This window comes from Perca fluviatilis, chromosome 1 (assembly GCF_010015445.1).
Source record: "Perca fluviatilis chromosome 1, GENO_Pfluv_1.0, whole genome shotgun sequence".
Classification (NCBI taxonomy): Eukaryota; Metazoa; Chordata; class Actinopteri; order Perciformes; family Percidae; genus Perca; species Perca fluviatilis.
Window position 1 is genome coordinate 15518963 of NC_053112.1, and position 20387 is coordinate 15539349.

A 20387-nucleotide genomic window follows, 5' to 3' on the forward strand; every position below is an offset into this window, starting at 1 on the left:
AAGATAATAAAATGAACACGCACGCAAATATGCTCAATAAAACTATACATCAGAGAGAATGATAGCATATTGTATATTAGAACAAAGTGGGAAAGAATTAAAGAATATGAAATAACGATTGTATTATGAGAGGATAATAGTAAGTGACTGACAGTGTATAAGAGAGGATGACATTAAGTGTGATTGAGTCTGACTGAAACAAAAGAGAGTTCGAATGAAACTCTACATGTATATCCACTACTTCTAACACACACACACACACACACACACACACACACACACACACACACACACACACACAAACACACCATAATTCTCACTTATAAACAATATCACTCTTTGTCAAACACGCCAATGTTCTGTCTGAAACACATTACCATACAGTGTATAATGATGTATTGAGTCAGTATGATGGTGTGAATAACAGTGATAGTGTTTAGAAAAGAGTAAAGTAGTTTAAGTATGTGAAGAATGATTTATGGCCTGAAAGGAGTATGGTGTTGTGTGTGCAGAATTATGATTGTGTGTGTGAGAGTATGATTTATGGCGGGAATGGCCTGTTATAAGAAAAGGACATACACTAGGATTGTTATCAGTTTGAAATGTGTAACATCGGCTCAGCAAAATAGTACAAAAACTGCGGAATGGGCCAATGGGCCCTTGTATCACTGTTATGGTTATGTGGATGAACATCATTGGAACCACTGTATAACCGATGAATGAGGGAGGAGTAGGGACTACAAATTAACAGGCTAGGTTTGATAGGGGTTGGTGGTGGAGATGTTTGGGGTGTAAGGAAGGGGGGAATGGAAGGAAGGCAGGGGGAGGCAAGGAACAGCTTTGATCTCCTCCCCTTTGAAGGGAAAGAGGAAAAGGTGGTAATTAACTCGCTGCTCTTTATTCCTTCTTCTCATTCTCTCCCTCTTCTTCTTTTTTTTATAACCGGAGAGAAAGAGCTGAAAAGTCATATCCCACTGTCACACAGAATAAGACATGCAGGAACATGAAGACAGGCAAATGATAACATGCACACGCACACGCACACACACACACACACACACACACACACAAACACACAGGTTTGTGGCACTATCTTTGTGGGGACCCGTCATTGACATAATGCATTCCCTAGCCCCTTACCCTAACCTTAACCATCACAACTAAATACCTAACCTTAACCCTTACCATCACCCTAACCATAACCTAATTCTAACCCTAATCCTAAAACCAAGTCTTAACCCTCAAACAGCCCTTTAAACTTGTGGGGTCCAGCATTTTGGCCCCACAAAGCTGTTGGGACCCCACAAGTATACTGGACTCCCGGTTTTTGGGCCCCACGAATATAGTTAAACAAGAACACACACACACACACACACACACACACACACACACACACACACACACACACACACACACACACACATAGCCACTCTACTGTCTTGACACCAACACTCACTGACGCTTTAACTCATGGTAGAGGTTGAGTCATTACAGTAATGGGGAAGATAAGTGAAATGACACAGAAAAGAAAGAAGGGAAGTAAAAATGGAGGTCTCTATCACTCTTAGTTTCTCCCTAACACACACACATACACACACACACACACACACACAAACACACACCAATTAAAATCTATTGTGCAGAGAGCAACATCTTGTACGATGTGTGTTACAATTTGAAAGGTTTGGCGTCAGGGGTAGCTGCGGAGAGTGGGTGGAAGATAGAAAGAGACAGAGGGATGGTGGACAGGCAGGGGTAGACGTAGAGCGAGCAAGAGGAGAGTGTCCATTAGCTGTCCACTGTGGGAAGCAGAGGTCAGGCAGGGAGTAGTAGTCTTAACGGCAGCAGCGACTGCCGGTAATAAGAACAAGGGGGTGTGAACCCAACCTGTTAACTTGGGCCTTGAGTCTGATGGGGGCAGACAGACAAATCAGAACATGGAAGAACAAGGAGGGGGAAAAAAGGGCTCAGAGGAGAGAGATAGAGTGTATATGTAGATGGGGGACTGTGCAGATGGTCTTCTTCTTCCTGGAATGACAGACATGATGGTAGAAGTAGAGGGGAAAGCAAAATGCCATATGGTTGTGTGATCTGCGCTCTTCTTTTGTCTCTGTCAGCATGTCTAACATCCTCTTTCTCTGGGGAAATCTCTATCATCATCTCGCCTGTATCTCTCATTTCCTACTGCCTAGCTTCCCTCCTTTATTCCCTCTCATCCTCTTATCTTGTCCTTTTTGTTGTTTAAACAGGGATTATTAACTGAATCTTCTTCAACCTAAACAAGGATACATATTTAAACCGGCAGACAGTGTTACAATTGTGTGTGTGTGTGTGTGTGTGTGTGTGTGTGTGGTGTGTGTGCGTGCGCGTGTGCGCAAGCTGTGGCAGCTAAAAGGCTCCCTATAAAGATTCTACAAAGAGAGTCCAGAAGTTTAATCTAACTCTATTGGATTCCTCATTTAGCAAATGAGAAACACCATGTGGCATCGAGAGGGAGAATAGGAGTGATGGAGGGCAGAAAAAAATGCAGGGTTGTAGTATATCGAAGCAATAACAGAACAACAACTTGAGGCTAAAAAGCTTCATTAAAGAAAGAGGGATTATGAAAAAAGGAGAGCTGCTAAAGCAGTTAAAACAGATTAAATCAAAATAGTGGAGGATAGGAGGGAAAGCGTACATTCTGGGGGTCTGCATGTGTGCTCATGGATGTGGGTATAATTTAGCACCAGAATGGCATTGACGCATTTCAACATTACAATGCTCTCGTCAGTGCAATCATTGCTGATTGAAAAGTGTTGCTGAGGTGACACAGCTGTGTGACAGAGTGTGTGTGTGTGAGAGTTTTGTGTGTGTCTGTGCATGGTATTCAGATTTGATACATAAAATTCCAAATCAAATCAAGGATGGGAATGATAAAAAAAAACTGGGCTGGTTAAAAGGATTGGTGGAGCTTTAGGGCAGAAAAGAGATAGAGATGGATAAATACAGAGCGAGAGAGATAGACCGAGACAGAGATGAAAGGCTATTCCATCCACAGATTAGAATGTAATCCCTCTTCGAATGGATTCTCTCAGATTACAGCTTGTTCTCCTATTAAATCTGTCAGTCACTCCACATTCCCTATTGTGTCAGTGAATCAGGGTGTGTGTGTGTGTGTGTGTGTGTGTGTATGTGTGTGTGATTTTTTTTTATGGCTGTAGATCTGTGTGTTTTAAGCCTTTCAAACTAACCTTCGCAGAGACCTAGAGAGCAGAGGGACTGGCTCAGGGGGTGAACACACACGTGCGCGCGCGCACACAACACACACACACACACACACACACACACACACACAACACACACACACAGGAGGAGGCTTGAGTTAGCTGGCTGTGTATTAATAGAGTTGTCAGATACGTGTCTGCGGGGTTCACAGCCAACTAACACATATCACACTGAGACCGCATCCAACAGAGAGATAGAGAAAGAGTTTGAGGGAAAGAAAGAGGGCAATATTTTGAGAGAGAAAGCACAGATAAGTTAAGAAAGTTGGAAAGGAGGGACACTGGAAATTAGAGGTTAAAGAAAATAGAGAGCTTTCAAAAATATTTTAAAGAGTTTTTTGGAGGGTATACCAAAAATAAATGGAGAGGAGAAGGTGATCATTTGCTGATCTCTCTTGAGAATACTGCCTGTGTGTGAGAGTGGGGCGAGTGTTTGTGCGTTTCACTGCGCTCATTAATGCTGCATGCTGACAGCTAAGTGTCATCGTCTGACTAGACTTGCCTTAGAATGGCAATATAAAAACACAAGCCAAGACATGCCACACGCACATGCACGCACGCACGCACGCACGCGCACACACACACACACACACACACACACACACAAAGCCACACCACACCAAGAGTAGAAGATCCAAGCCCCAAGGGGAGACAGACACAGACAATGGGAAGCAGTGAGAGGACCGAGAAAGATGCCCAATTTTAAATATTCATCTCTTCCTTCAGCCGCCAAACCCTCTATCTATCTCTGTCATCGGGGCCCCCCCAAGTGATGGAGGGAGAAGATTGGAAGACGGGAATGAAAGAGAGGAAGAAGAAACAAGAAACATGTAGGAGTAATAGACAGGCAGGGCAGGAGTTAAACTCTCGAGAGTGCTCAATGATTATTTGATTAATTTTGAGTATTATATTAGTTGCGGTTATTTGGCTGCTTGACAAAACCCACAATGACATAATGAGGTAACATTTCATCACCACTATACTGAAATAAGGGCATGTGCAATTGCTTCATGCCTGCATTTATTTATTTTTTGGGGTACAGTGAGGAAAACTAAAATAAAATATTTTTGCCCCATTAATTCTGAAAATAATCAGCAATCAACAATAATTGATGGGAATAATTCTTCCAGAATAAATTAAGGCAACACACATTCACACATGATTACTGTAGTACTCTAACAGGAGAAAAAGGCAATATGTCAATACTTCACAAATGTTATAATAACAGTATGTACCCATGAAGGAACACTATAGCAGTGCTCAAGCACTCTGTGTTCTCTGTGACTCAGGCAGAGAGAAACACTATTGGGCATTTGTAAGTGCTTTGGCCCAGCCTGTCTCTGCAGCGAGAGGCTGCTTGAATGCCGTGCAGAGAAACACTGGCACCTCAGTGTGTTTTAGCCAAGCTCAGGTAATAGATGCTTAAGTGGTGCTGTAGGGAAAATGAATTAGCATGTCTGATGTAGCAGACAAAACATTGCCCAATGAAGCGAAAAAGCAAAGCCTGCGAGTTAGTTCAGACTTGACTTGAGTCAGCCACCGCACTAACACGGTATACTCTTCTCACTGCAATATCCTACACACTCGTCGGCGCTCTGCTCGCTCTTATGCTCACCCGAAAGCTATGCTGACCTGACACCAGTGCCGCTGCTGTTCATATAGCATCTGAAAAGCCCCACCTCCACTCCAGCATCCACCTGTTGTGGCTCTGAGTTAACGTTGCCCTAGGTAGGGAGCTGTTGTTGTCACTCCCCACTCCCTGTCGTGCTGAGCTAAGTGCTTCCTTGTGGGGAGTGACGAGGTCAGAGCCTAGACGCCAAATATCCACATTGACTTAATAATCCATCCATCCACATGAGTTGGCTGACTGAATTTAGATTAAACAATGTCAAGCCTCAGGTTTTGTCTGATGTAGTCCTTGTCCAGTGGTGCTATAAATTACAGGGAAAACAAAATACTTTGGTTCGCCTCACCGATGATGCCAGCTAGGTATAGACAACTGACACACGACCAGAGCTATCCCTGCAGAACTTTTAAAGGCAATGATGAACCAAAAGAAGTTGTATACTGAACTCGATATTGTGTGCTGAATGGATCATGACAAATATCAGATTATTTTACAATAATACCAATAGATGCAGACCTACAGCAGGCTCACCTAGAGGTTAGAGGTGTGCTGCTGTATGGCTTTCTTACTGTATTGGCCCTGAGGCAGAAACCGTGAAACTACACCGGTTGAAAATCTTTTTCAGCATGTACTCACCGTTTTTCGTGTTTTTTGACCCCAACGGCTCCTTCCAGGCAGCGCTGCCTGGACAGCACAAGGATTAGGCACTGATTATGGTTAGGGTTAGGGTTAAGGGTCACAGCGCTGCCTGGAAGGAACCGTTGGGGGCAAAAAACACCATTGAGCGTACTCACCACTGCTGCCAAAGTGAACTGCAGCAAAACATTTAGCTGAACAACCCTTAGCTCTGACCTTCTGGTGGGAGCGAAGGGCCACAGCAATATTTGTCTTTGTTTATATACAGAGAGAGAGAGAGAGAAAGAAGGAGCCAGAGTAGAAAGAGCAGGGAAGATAATGTAAATGTTAATGGGTTCTTTACCTGTTGACCCTCGGTTCTTCTTGCCAACTGTCCATCAGCCAGAGAGCATGAGATGAAAAGAAGTGGGACAAAAGGAGAGAAAAGGAAGTGGGGGAAAGAGGAGAACAGGCAAGATATAATTTAGATTTCAAGCGTGGTGCAGCAAAATGACACATTTGGAAAATACACATAAAGAAATTGCAAAAAAAATAATACAGGCTTTCACAAATCAGCAGCTTTAAGGCGTCTCAGAAGTGAGTAGGCCCACAGCAAAAGGAAACTCACTCTCTGAGAAAGAAGGAAAAAACTAAAACAGACACAGAGCAAGATATGGATGAGAGGGAGGAAGAGGCAGAGAGAACGGCATGTTATCATGGAGTCCAGGGGAAGACAAGCTGTTTGCAGCCCATCCATCAACTACCAGCTACCAAATTTTGTCTCCCTCATTCACTCTTTTCTTCTCCCCCTCTATCTCCCCCCTCTGTCCTTCTCCTTGTATTTGTCATAAGGCTGGGGGTAGCAAGGCTGTAGGCTTCGAGAAAATGATGGCATTGACATTCTACCGGCAGAAAATCTACGTTCACCATTCATCTATCAATACACTACCCCTCCACACTCCTATTCAGCCACTCACTCAACTCCTGAATACTGGGAGTGTGTATGTGTATGTATATGTGTTTCAATGTTAGTGTGTGTGTGTGTGTGTGTGTGTGTGTGTGTGTGTGTGTGTGTGTGTGTGTGTGTGTGTGTGTGTGCGCACACACACAGACACACACAAATGCCCACTGACACACAAACAGAAAAACGATGGCTTTGGTCTTGGGGGTGGGGGGGCATACATTTCTGCGTGTGTATTCAAATTATGTCATACTGAGTCATCTTCAGTTTCAAACGGGAACAGAGAAACAATGGGGACATCAGGGGACAACAGAGTGAATGGAGCTAGTAGCGTGTGTGTGTGTGTGTGTGTGTGTGTTCACAACACAACAAAGCATCTGACGTTCACCGAGCTAAATCCACCCATTTTCCAGCAACTTTCACTTCCCTTCATTGTTTAAAATGCATTGGACCATTTGTTGTCTTAATCAATGTGTTTACTGATGTGCATTTCACTGCAGAGATAACTACTGTGGTGCAGGTGAAGGATGCTTTCCACATCCAACACTTAACCCTGTACTCACATTAAACAGGCCACTTCTCAGTATCATGGTTGATATGAATGTGATGTGTATAAATACAGTTTGAGGTGATATGAGAATATTAGTATGTGCCTAAATGTGTCTCGGCCTTGACTATAATTTGTATTCATGAATTCACCATTGTGTATTCAGCTGCCTGAAGGACCTACAAACAAGCAGGTCACCATGTCCTCTGTGTGTGCTTGCCACGGTGTGTGTGTGTGTGTATATATATACTCTATTGGTTGTCTATGGGTTTGTGTACAAGCAAGTACATTATTTGTGTGTTGTGTCTGCTATTCAATGCAACAATCCTGTGTGCCGCACCTGTCCTTTCAGGTGTGTAAAGGCTGCTGTTGCTATGCGTGTCATATCTTATTGTGTTACCTTCCTGGCTGACCTGTGCAGGTGCTGACCCTTTAGTCCCCAGCTGTGGGTCACCTATTTGCTGCAGCACTCCCAAACGCTCCATGACTCTCTCCCTCCCTCTCGACACACAAACAGCCCCACCGGGCCTACCTTTCTTTCTTTCCATCTACATACAACCAGACACCCCTTTGCCCTTGGTGACAACCTATTCTCCTGCTCAGCCTCGCTTCCTTCTCCCCATCCACCCACATCGGCATCCACTGTCACAGTTCCCCAAGCGAAAGGATACTTTTTTAGCAACACATTTGGGTCTCTTTCTCTCTCTCTCTCTCTCTCTCTCTCTCTCTCTCTCTCTCTCTCTCTCTCGCCGCTGTTTTAAACCCAGAGTTCAACCTCCAAACCCTTACCATTCCAATTTACCCTGTCAATCTCACTCTCCCTGCACTCTGTTCCTGTTTCTTGCTCTAAAATACACACACACGCATGCACACACACGTACGCACATACCTATTTGAAATTCATATAAATGGCTATACAAAAGAAACACGCCAAATTCCAACACTGACATTCACGGAAAGAAACACACAAGGACGCATAGACCCCATCCACACACACACACACACACACACACACACACACACACACACACACACACACACACACACACACACACACACACACACACACACACACACACACACACACACACACAAAAAACACACACACACAAAGTTTTGTCCGGTAAAATAATAAGCTGGCTGGAGTGTTGACCTCAGACCTCGGAGAAATTCCTGAAGGACCCAGATGGTAAAATTTCATAGTCCGTATGCTTCTTCTCCTTATACCCAGTAGTCTGTCTCACTTTGTAAATCTGACCAGAATTGAAGAGAGTATTCTTTTATACACAGAATATAAACAGCAGTGAGCAGGTTTACATATTAAAACTTTGTTTTTCACACAAGCCTACACTCTGCTCTCCCGAATCCTGTCTTCTGCTCAGATTCTCCTTTCCCCCATAAATGCGGACTCTGGGAAGGTTATATTTTCCTGCTGTCTGTCTGTACCGAAACACTAGCATCAGTTGACCTTTCCAATTTACCATGTCAATCATGCCCCCACCTCCCACCCCACACACACACACACACACACACACACACACACACACACACACACACAGGCAGCTGGTATGCACAGCACGGTCTCCCATACACATACAGGTAAACGCTGGTGTCAATCATCCTTGGGATTTGGAATCCCAAATGTCACCAGGTTTTGACATTCTCGGCTCACTGTGTGAAAGAAAAAAAAGAGTTTAGCTTATCCCTGCCATTCTTCCTCCTCTTCCTTTTTCTCTCCATACAGACTGCAGGTTTATTTGTGCCCAAACAGAATGCCTGCACGTAAATGCGCACTTGAGATAAAAACCCATCAATCCCTTGTTAAACATTACCTCTTCATCACCTCAAGAGTAAAAAAAAAAAGAGCACAAAAATGAGACAATGAATACAAATGTTTCATTAAAAATGATAAACAAACAAACATCCAGGCTTAAAAAGAAACAACAAAAGTACAAGGGAAATGTAAAAAGAACATGGTTGCCATGTTTCATTACATTCATACTGTGAGACTAATGATGGCATGAAAAAATGCGATATAATTTCCAATTCAAAGCAGTGTGCGGCTTACGCAGGTTTGCGCCTCTAATAAGAGACAAAAGAAATAGGAAGCCTCTGATCTTGCAGAAATATAAAAAGGCAAGAGAGAGGTAGTGAGGTATGAAATACATAAGGGGAAGAAAAGGGGAAGTTGGAGCCAAATGGTGGGGTTTTCAAAGGCAGTGAGGTGGTGCTGCTGTGTGCCCAACACCTCAGGGTGAAATACCAGATGGAGAAGGGACCAAGAGAAACAAGAAAGAGGGGATGCCTCATTACTAAATCAGGTTCTTTCCTTGTTTTTTTCTTCTTCTTTATTCAGTATGCTGCAGGTTACTACCCTATCTCACACTTCTTCTTCACTGTCACCCCTTCTTTGTCTTTATCGCTCAACCTCTCTGTTATCACTTCTATCTGTCCTGCACTTGAAGAACTGTGTCTAAGAGACCCTCAGCAAAAGTAAATAAGCCTTATATATAAGAGGATACTGAATTTCAAGTGCCTCATTTAGAAACAAGTGGTATTCCAGTTAAGCATTCACTGTTCACTGTGTAGTTTCTGCTTTTGACACAGTCCATCCATTTAGCGAGTGGAGGGACGAGGCCTGGAGGAATGTGACAGATCAATGGAGGGCAACATGTCCTGGCATTTCCTTGGGCACTTTTGTAAGACACTTTCTCCCAGTCTTTTGGAGCAGATTAGAAATGTGACGCTGTACAAAGACATTTTTCATTCCCTTTTTGGAAACTTCCTTAAAGTGATGGTTCGGAGTAATTTCACCCTAGGGTCCTTTGCACCACGACCTCGAGCCAAACAACCCTCCCGAAGCTTTTTTCAGCTGGGTCGAACATTGGACGAGTTAGCGTATTCAGCTGAATAGCTTAATGCCGGCGCTAATGGATCCGACTGTGTATCTTGTACATTACCCCACTAATAATGCCCAAAATGATACCAAACTTCTACAGTCGTACAAATAGGTTATATATGTTATATAAAAATAAGTTAAATTAATAAATATTTTTGTTGTTTCTCTTTTCGGTGTTGTAATTTGTAGACGTCCCTAAGCACTCGTCTTACTGCCGGTAGCAGCAGCAGCAGAGAGCAGAAGCCAACAGGCAAGTGTTATTTAAATAAACTCCTGGTGTACTTACAAACTTTACAATCCATCGTTTTATGAGTACATAACCTATTTGTACTAGTGTAGAAGTTTGGTATCATTTCGGGCATTATTAGTGGGGGTCATTTACATTACATTTACACAGTTGGATCCACAGTGAAATTACTCCGAACCATCACTTTAATGTTAATTAATGTATTATTTTTCAGTTAAGGCCCCTTTACTCTGTGTGTTTTTGTGGCTGTCCCAGACTGACGTCTGTCAAAAGCTGTGCACTGTGAGACGCATCCTTTGACGGCTGATTTAAATCCTGCAATGTGACCGTTGGTTGGACCTACATTTACAAACCAACAAATCTGAAAATGTAATGAAATAATGCGGAATACACTGGCGAGCTAACATAATGCTACTGCTAAAACTATATTTATTTCAAACTCACTTTACATAATTGACATTCCATGTTGACCTCTTCTCCCTGGCCACCATTGGTTTTACAACCTGCCGATGCATTTGCTTGCCACCATAAATTAATCGCACCATCTGACGTGCCTAAAACTGATATTGTACAGTCTGAAACAGATTTACCAGAACCATCTTGCACATTTTGGCATGCAATTAACTTGTGAGAATGTTGTAATCGCACATTATCTTCGATCTATAGAATCATTTAAGCTGGAAACAGACTTTAAGATTACTGAAACCTCATAGACACTCCAGACGAATGTTTCCACCAACATTCAGATTTGTTTAAGTCTTTGCAGCCAGAATGGAGCACATATTGAACGACGAGTGAATACAGAAGACAATAAACTGGGCGATATGAAGGCAGTTGCATCATGGGGCCATCGAATAAATCCTGCGAGAACATTAATACATGAGTTTGCCTTGCTATTTCATATATTGCAACTCACAGAGAAAAGAAATGCTAAATTTAGATGAGATGACATTGAAACAGGCCTAGTCCAACTTGTCGTCATGGTCAAATAATGTTTAGAATCGGATCGACCACTGTAATGTGTGTCCAAGCAATTATTCTATAAAATGTCAGAAAATTCTCCAGACCCCAAGGACCCATCAAACTTCTTTTTTTAGTCAGACCAACAGTCCAAAAATCACAATATAGCCAATTTACAATGATATAAAGCAGTAAAATGCTTACATTTAGGAAGCTAATATTTTCACACTAATGAAATGCTCCAGTGCAGAAAATATTTAATATTGCAGCCAATTATTTGATAAGTATCACTAAATATCACTTAACACTGCAGTATCTCACCCCTAAATATTTTCTGTTTACCTGAATGTAATGCACATCTCATTCAGCAGTACTTCTATTGAAAGAAATCTAATTGCCTGCAAACAAAGCCATATTTAATTATGCTGCGTGTCGATAAAGCAAAGCTCACTCTCACAGTCACTTCCACACTGACCGACTCCGTGTCCTGTATGTATAAGTGCACATGGGTTATGCCTGTGTCTTTATGTCTGTGTATATATGTAAAACGATCGCTCATGTGGGCAAGAACAGTTAGGGTCTGTGTCTGATTAATGGCGTAATTGATTAAGTGGCTCAGAGATTGATTGGTCTGGCCTGGCTATAACAGATTCATTAGAACAGTGATAGATCAGTGAGATCTGGCTGCAGCTGTTCCGCCTGACTCCGGACAGCATGGCCTGGTAATGGACATCATCTGTCTGTATGTGGATCACAATATGTCCACACACAGTTGCTGTGTGTGTGTGTGTGTGTGTGTGTGTGTGTGTGTGTGTGTGTCTGTGTGTCCTCTTCTTTTCAATCACTCTGAACAAACAGATGGGGGAGAAGAAAGTGGCGGGGAGGTAAGTAGGGATGAGGAGGAAGGAGGAGAAGGGAGGAAACTATTTTTGGATTAAAGGCCCTGTTGATCTATTCCTGTTTTCAGCATCCCCTCTCAATCTCCAACTTTTACACTCTGCCTCTCTTTCTTCCTTCCAATCCATCTCTATCGTCCTCAAAGCTTTCCCAATTTCGCACTTGCTCACAGCTCGCCTCTTTTCTTTGACTTTCTCTGGTACCCTATCCCTCTGTCCTCATCGCTTCTCTGCTATGCCTCACCCGCTTCTCTTTTTTTTATCTCTTTTTCTTCCACTAATTCTTTTCAAGTACTTTGTTTTGCCCTGAAACCCTGATAAAACATTGCCTTACATACACACTGATATCGCAGGGGACAAAAGGACAAACATACATAAGTGTGTGTGTGTGTGTGTGTGTGTGTGTTGTGTGTGTGTGTGAATTTGTAAATGGGTGTGAAACGTGGCTGCATTTTTGCGAGGCTTCAACAAATGAAGACAGTGCAGTAAAAAACACCACCCACATAGTCTTTCAGACCATGGTGTCATTTCAACAGCTAATGAACAAATGGGATATATGTATGCTTGTGCATAACTGAGAATTTGAGTGTTTGTATATGTATTTATTGGTGTGAGAATGTGATACATTACCGAAAAAGAAAGTAAGAGGTCTTTGAATTTAGATTATCTAGAACTGCTGTTTCTAGGGTCAAGAAATAACTATGTCAAGCTCATGTATCATCAGGAAAATGTAATAAAGAACAAAAGTAAAAGTACTCAATGCAGAAAAACCCTTACATTTTAGAAACTGGACACGATCGAAAAATCAATCAACTAAGTGTTTAATCGTCTAATCATTTCAGTTGAACTGGGTAGGTCTATATATCGTTGAGTTTTTGAATTTATAATAAAACACAACTAGGCACAACTAAACAGTTTCTCAATTTAATTTCCATAAAATGTACAAATAAATACCATTACATACAACAAATGCTAAATCAAGCAACAATGACACCATCACCCCCTTCCCTCTGCCATTGAACATAGTAATACCCCTTCCTCAGCATCTCATCATCTCTCCTCCTATTTACCCATCTTTATCTTACTTCTGTTCCTCCAATCCAATCTTTCCTTTGCTACCCTGCCCCATCATAACACATCCCCCCCCCCTCAATCTCTTGTTGTCTCTTCCACTGCTATTGCTTCAAATTAACATCTGCTGACTGGCCTGGTACTCCAATAACCTGTTACGCCCAGCAGGAATCACTGACACACAGAGACAATCAGTGTGTTGGCATGCACAATAATATTTCATTTATATTCGGCATACTCGGAAAACTGTTTAGAAAAACCCTGAATACCAGTATGTGCTGATACAAGCTGGCATAGGAACAGTGTCTCCCGTTGGGTTGCTCAGTTTGGAGTCGTGGAGCCTCACACACTTCCACGCAGTGATGAGTATCAAAATAAAGAACCACTACTGAACACAGTGGGGCTGTAAAACGTCTGCTTCCATGCACACAGCGTCCAACATGGGGCCTTAGCTGGAATAAAGCTCCTATTCTTCATATTATTGTTCATGCACTCTTACTGTCTGACACACACACACACACACAGAGTCTTGGGTTGCAGGGTGTACAGCGATGTGGTGATAAGGAACCGCCATGTGACTGACAGGATCATTAAAATCACGAGCACCACACTACTTATCTGCGCACTTGACACCTAATTCCGAATCCCGTGTGTGTTCCGTGTGTGCTCGTGCATTTCATCTCTTTAAGGGAGCTGAGATGGTATCCCTACCCGAGTATTTGCCTGGTGAGAGCTTGGCCCCCCCTTTTTTCCTTTTTTTTTTTACGCCTTCATCTGTCCAACACCCCCCAACCCCCCCCCACACACACACACTTGTTCTAGTAGACGCTGCTGAGATGACTGAACTTAACAAACGTATCAACACACTTGATGCACACATAAAAACTCACACAGAGCATCAGCGTCAGAACCCCGGACTGGAAGCTGAAGCAGTAATTGACAACAAGTTTACAACGCGGCTTTGAGTTATCGAAATATTTTAGAGGGGTCGAGCCTCAATTAGTGTGCACTTTGTTTTGTGCGATTTGTTACAATACTGTTACTGACAGGTGATATACGTAAGATTCATAATTATTTTTCAATACCAATAATAATAATATGGATAAGGAAGAAGATAGAGGAAGATAAGGAACTCAAAAAAAAAAAAAAAAAAAAAAAAAGTGCCAAGATGACCAACAGAATGATGGTCTGTTGGTTAATAAACAATTCTGTGTAAGCTGGCTGCGCACGTCATAATCCAGCCCGCTATGTTGGAGTATCTATATAGCAATCGATATCTAACAGCAGCTTGTTCTGTCAGTCTGTGTTATTATAAAGAAGTTAGCTAATGTTAGCTCTGCAGCCAAAGTAGAGACCGATAACATCTGATATCATCAGATTTCAATTATCAGACATGGCTTACCAGATGTTTGTCATTATTACCACAGCTAAAAAACTATACGGAATTCACCATAAAATACGAGGCCAGCTTTGAATGTACAGTAATGATCAGAATAATGACATATGCATTAAATTGGTCTGGCTTTCTAGATAGATATGAACTATCAAGTTCTTGAAGTTGACTTTAAGCAAAACCCTAATTCATTTGTCAGTGGCACACTTAAACCTAGGTGAAACCAAGTATGTACTTGATTACAATAATGTTGATCCATATGATAATTTTCTAAACATTATTTTTTCTTTAGAGTCATCAAAAAGCAAAGCAATGGACCAATGGAGAGAAGTCATTCAAAATGCTGGCTCAAACAATGCAGTATACAGTATAGTGCCCTGACTAACTGGTGCCTTGCAATAAACAATGTTGTAACAGGTGTAACATTAAAACTTTCAGAGCTTCTTCCCGCTCCTGTTCTTTAGCCTCTTTACCACCACAGCCTCTGCTTGTTCATTGATTCTTAGAAACTTGTCCCACTGGACACCTCTCTCTCTACCTGCCTTTCTGTTGCCTTCTTTTTCTCTATTGACTATTTCCGTCATGAATGGAAAAGGATTTGGAGACAGTAGAAGTGGGTGTACGACTGTGAAATGCTCTGTCAAAGCCTTATACATGGGCATCCATCCTAATCTATTTCATCATGCTGTAAAACACACTTGCAATTAAATCCATGACTACGTGGAACAAGTAGAGCATACACACATAGGCACGCACAGTTCGCTTGTCATACTGACACAGTCTATGAGTCAGTTTCCTGTCCATCCTTCCGTCAATCCATCTCTCTGTCTGTACACTGGGGTTTTAATTATAGAACCACGGAGGAGCCTCATTACACTGAGAGAGAAAGAGAGAAGGGACTGAGACAGAGAGGAAACAGACAGAGAGGGGAGATGGGGATCAACGAAGACAAGACTGATCCCTTTGCAACTGAAATATTGAATATAATAATTCCAGACACAATCAGTCGTAGCAGGAGTTAATCAAAGCACTGATTCATTAGCCAAACCTCTTTATCAAAACCATTGAGTATTAGTGCCTATTTGTATGATCGCGCTTGTGTGTGTGTGTGGGTGTGTGTGTGTGTTCCACATCTGTAGACTTTAAATGAGCAGACTTTCATTACAAAATAGATCATTGTAGTCCTTACACAAGTTTAGATCTTTCAAATTAACCTGGCACCTTATAGATATAAGTGTGCTAGACTGACTCCAGCATACTGGTACCAATAATTCAAGGTTTATATGCAATCACATGCATCAGTAATTCTGTTAGGTGCCCTCTAGGATGGTTATCTACATAACTAGCCTTCGGACAGCTTGAATAGCACGCGTCCTACACAATCTCTACTTTAAAAAGGATCGACTTGAGCTGGATCATAGTTTCTTCTCAGCGTATAAATAATGATGCAACTACTTAAGACACTGTAATGGTAATTTACATTTTTTGTTGTTCTATGGACCTTTTTCACAGCAGACATTTTGACTTGTCAGAGTAGGAAAAGCAAAGTTGAAATTGATAACCTTAACGATGGCTCCATTCCATCAAGTGTCCCAGTAAGCTGTTTCAGTGAGTCAGCATGCACAATACCAGGGCCTCTCCTAAGTGGAATGCAGCCATCATTAATGGGTTTGAACACACCTGTGCTTTTCCTGCTATGACATGTCAACATGTCTGCCGTGAAAAAGGTCTATTAAGTTTCTGCCATCAGCACAATTATTTCAAAGTAGATGATGTGTTAGTGCTCCTTGACCTTGGAATTTGAAAAGAAGATATTCCCTAAGAGTCAGAACTGGTAAAGACCATTCTCTTCCCACCCCTCACACAGCCTTGTAGAAACTAGATAAGGATGCTGCTCCCCCAAAACTCTCTGTTCATTTCTCTCAGACTCTCCTGATGAACCGAACCTTCTTTGCGCAAAGAATAAATACTTAAAAGATTTTGTTGAGTGAAGCCTTATCACCCTATGTATTAGAATTTCCACCAAAACACAAATTTAGAATTTATAGGCATGGATATTCTGCAGTCCACTCTTAACTATACTTACTCTCCAGTTTTTGAGAAAGCAAGACAACCGTTGCATAAAAATGTAATTTTACATGCAAAAGGCCTATGAAGACAGTATGATGTTATGTGAAGTACAACCCATGCTTGCGTTAATAATACATAGTACATACGGTAGAGGAAAACCCTGATCAACATTAAGCTTTTAATCCATTTTACTCCGGCTACGACTACGATGTTCATTTCCTTCATGAACCAACAGTAAAAGTGAAGCTTTTTCTGCACATCTTCTGAAGCCATGAGATATTCAAGTGCAACCAGAGATGGTCACAAAATGAATGCCGCTTGCCCATGCCAGGTGTCTTCTTTTGTCTTCAAACTCTATTTTCAAAAGAACTTGTTCAAATCGCTTACTTGCAAAAACTACTGCTGCATCTGGCCACCTTAAGCCAACAGCGTGCACAAATAACAGGACCAAAATAAGTGTCAGTCCTTGCTGAACGCTGCTTGTTGCTTCCACTGAAACTCTTCTGAACATGACAGCTGGAGTACTGAACAGTGTAAGTAATGCTTTTCAACTAAAAACAAACCATAGGGAAGATTCCATCAAACAATTATTTCCGAACTTTAGTCAATAAATTGCCTCAAAAAAAAAAAAAAAAAGGTTTGTCAAAACCCAGGCTGCCTATTTACCAATGTTTGGTTTTCTTTTGTTTTGTTCATGCATTAGTCTAAAACCCAAAGACATTACATTTCCAATGAAAAGCAGCGAATGTGAATCTTTGGCATTTTTTTAATTAATAATAATTATCAAAATACTTGCAGATTAACTTTTCTGCTCAGTTCTCAGTGTTTAACTTCAGCACTGGAAAATAAAACGCACAGACAAATTTCAGCTATGCTCTCTCCAGTGTGCAAAAGTCATTGGTCTTTCTTCACCGAGTGCCAATAAACTCTTCACTAGCAGGTGCACCAGGTGTCTTTTTTTTTACCTTACCTCTCTCCCTTTTTTTGTTTAGTTGAGTGAGATGTTCTTTTCTTCTACTTTCATCCCAAAACAATAAAAATGTCATTACTGTAATTGATATAATCTTTTAACCCAATCTTTCACAAAATCAAAGGAACATGTTAGCATTTGATCTGAGAGCCGCTGCGGTTGACAATCATAGTTTAGCACCCACTAAAAAGAAATTCTATGCAGGAAGGTCCGCGTTAGTCTAGCATACTCTATGGACATCACTGATCTTTTTTTTATTTTTTGGGCATTTTAGGCCTTTAATTGACAGGACAGCTGAAGACATGAAAGGGGAGAGAGAGAGGTGGAATGACATGCAGCAAAGAGCCGCAGGGCGGAGTCAAACCCAGGCCCTCTGCGTCGAGGCATAAACCTCTATAGATGGGCGCCCGCTCTACCAACTGAGCTATCTGGGTGCCCGTCACTGATAATCTTTTGATTCCATTTTGATCTCGCTGTTACATGGAATATTGGCAGCTGTTTCCAAACATTACCATAGATCCTGCTGGTTAATAACCATGAGCAGTCATTTGAGAGAGAGAGAGAAAGATTTAGAGTCACTGTTCAGTGGATACACCTGCGCTTGTATCGGGGGGTGGTGGTGAGTTGCAGCATCCAATTTGGCATTTGTTTTGTTTTTAGGGGTCACCTGCCAAAAAGTCTGAGAGAATCACTACTCCATGTCTGTCGGTAGTCTTCTCTCACTGGTATGACGAAACCAACGCTAGAAGCTGCAAGACTATGCACGTATCCTATCTACATGAAGCACACTGAGGCAGATTGTGGCACAGATCATTACGTTGCCATGTTGGTTAAAGAGATTTCTATGGTGTTTCTTGAAGCCTAGCAAGGCATGATGCAGCAAAATGCAAAACACCTTGAGCGGAAGGTGCAGCATTGGAAACAACGACTGCACACACAGGATTCTCTGATCTTACGTTTAAGCTTTTAAATGAGGGCTCACAGGTGTCGGGTTCTACCACACTACAACAAACTAACACACACACACACACACACACACCCACACACACCCCCACACACACACACACAAAAGCATTTGCAAACATGTGCATACACACAAACCACATGCATTCCACCACACAAAAACACAATCACTCACTCTCTTCAGGGACACTAAAATACCTCCAATTAGACGCGCCACAGAACAACTGGGATGGGACCTGGAGCAAAGACACACAGACACAGACACACAGACACACAGACACACACACGGATGTTTTGACACACACACACACACACAGTCACACACATGAACAGAAAGATCCACGGCAGGCTCTAATTTAAGAGTCAGTGATGTGGAAAGGAAGCATCTGGAAGGGAGGGAAAGAAACAAATGGCACAGAGACACACAGGCATGCATAAAAATAACAACGTAAATATAATCACCGAGCACACACACTTATACAAACAGGTTTCAGTGTTCGTCAAATACTTCAAAATGTGTATTTATAAAAGATGCGGCAAGTTGAGTGTCACGTGCCTTATGCTGTTTGAATGTTCCAAGCAAAATATATTTTTTCTTTTCTCTTCTTTCATATCTACTTTCCCAACCAATTCTGTGTGTATATGTGACACTGTGTGTCAGTCCGGGTTATATGGAGGTCAGCAGAGTCAAAAGATGCTACACAAATCTATTCTTCAGCTCCTGACAAAGGCGACTCCGTCACTTCTCAGGGTCACGGGGCAACAAGCCTTGCTTGATGGAGGCAGGGGGGAAGGTGTGTGTGTGTGTGTGTGTGTGTGTGTTTGTGTGTGTGTGTGTGTGTGTTTGTGTGTGTGTGTGTGTGTAGAGTCACCAGGGCGGTCTCCAACAGGAGGCGTAATCAAACTCAGACAGACTCTCTTCCAATCACCAAGCCGAGGTAATCAAACTCAGACTCCCACACCCTCCCCCCAACACACACATGCAATGATTAAGGTTATGAAAGGTTATAAGGTTATTTTACAATGCATTTATGCATTTGCAGCCAATCCGTCCCTGAGCTCTTTTCTGTGTTGCTCTTGCGGCACTGCCTCGCCTCATTGTCTCTGCTTTGTGATCGCTCTGCTCTATATTTGCTCTGTATACAGTACTTGAGGAAATAACTGCATACTGATTCTCTCAGTTCTTTATTCAGCAGAATCAAATTTATAACTCAAATCATTAATGTGCAGAACTATGAGACTTCAAAGACCAGCTGGAACGTCTGCCAACCTTCTTGTGTTCAAGAGAACTTATTTCTGGAAACTTTGTAGAAAGTTTGCATTGACTGCATTGTAATTATGGAGTTAGAATATGTAGAGCATTTTAAAGGGGAACTACGCAGATTTTACTCATTAAGATCAGTTCACTAGTCATGAGAAGTGCGACTCTGAGCCTGTGGAAAGATTTGTTAAGGAGTTTTGTAGAGGGGGCTTTGTCAAGTCTGAGTGATGTCACCAAGGTCATCTCATTCTGGTGTTGGAGACAAATTGAAATGTAAAAACGCCTGTGTTACAAAGTGGTATTGTGGAATTTGAAAGATGTTAGCATTTATGCGGCAACAAGGGTCTAACAACAAGATGCAATCAACCGCATTTAGGGACTATAAGTCAGGACATATTGGCCTCTACTAGAGGTGTGATGAGATCTCGCGATATTAAAACGTGACGATATTTCTCGTCGAGGTGAAAAGTTGTCTTGTGATTTCAGTACACAAGTGCAGGATTACATCGGCACTACCATGGACAGATTCACGTTAAATCAAGCAGCGTCAAAGTTCGATACTTGAGAGCGCGTAAGCGCGAGCTTCAAAGCATGTTTCACAGAGAGCGCGGCTCAGCTCTGACACACACAGAGGTGCGGTGCAG

At 42.0% G+C, this 20387-nt stretch overlaps 1 protein-coding gene across 2 annotated transcripts in view; it reads right to left on the bottom strand.

Moving 5' to 3' along the window:
• Positions 1-20387, bottom strand: part of sdk1a (sidekick cell adhesion molecule 1a) — a 257284-nt gene that overhangs the window by 90607 nt on the left and 146290 nt on the right. Inside the window, exon 6 of one of the 2 annotated variants that reach the window (XM_039803962.1) lies at positions 5870-5896. The exons of the other annotated variant lie outside the window; for it this stretch is intronic. Within the exon in view, the coding sequence (XP_039659896.1) occupies positions 5870-5896 (27 nt within the window). The remainder of the gene's footprint in view (positions 1-5869; positions 5897-20387) is intronic. 2 annotated transcript variants of the gene reach the window in all.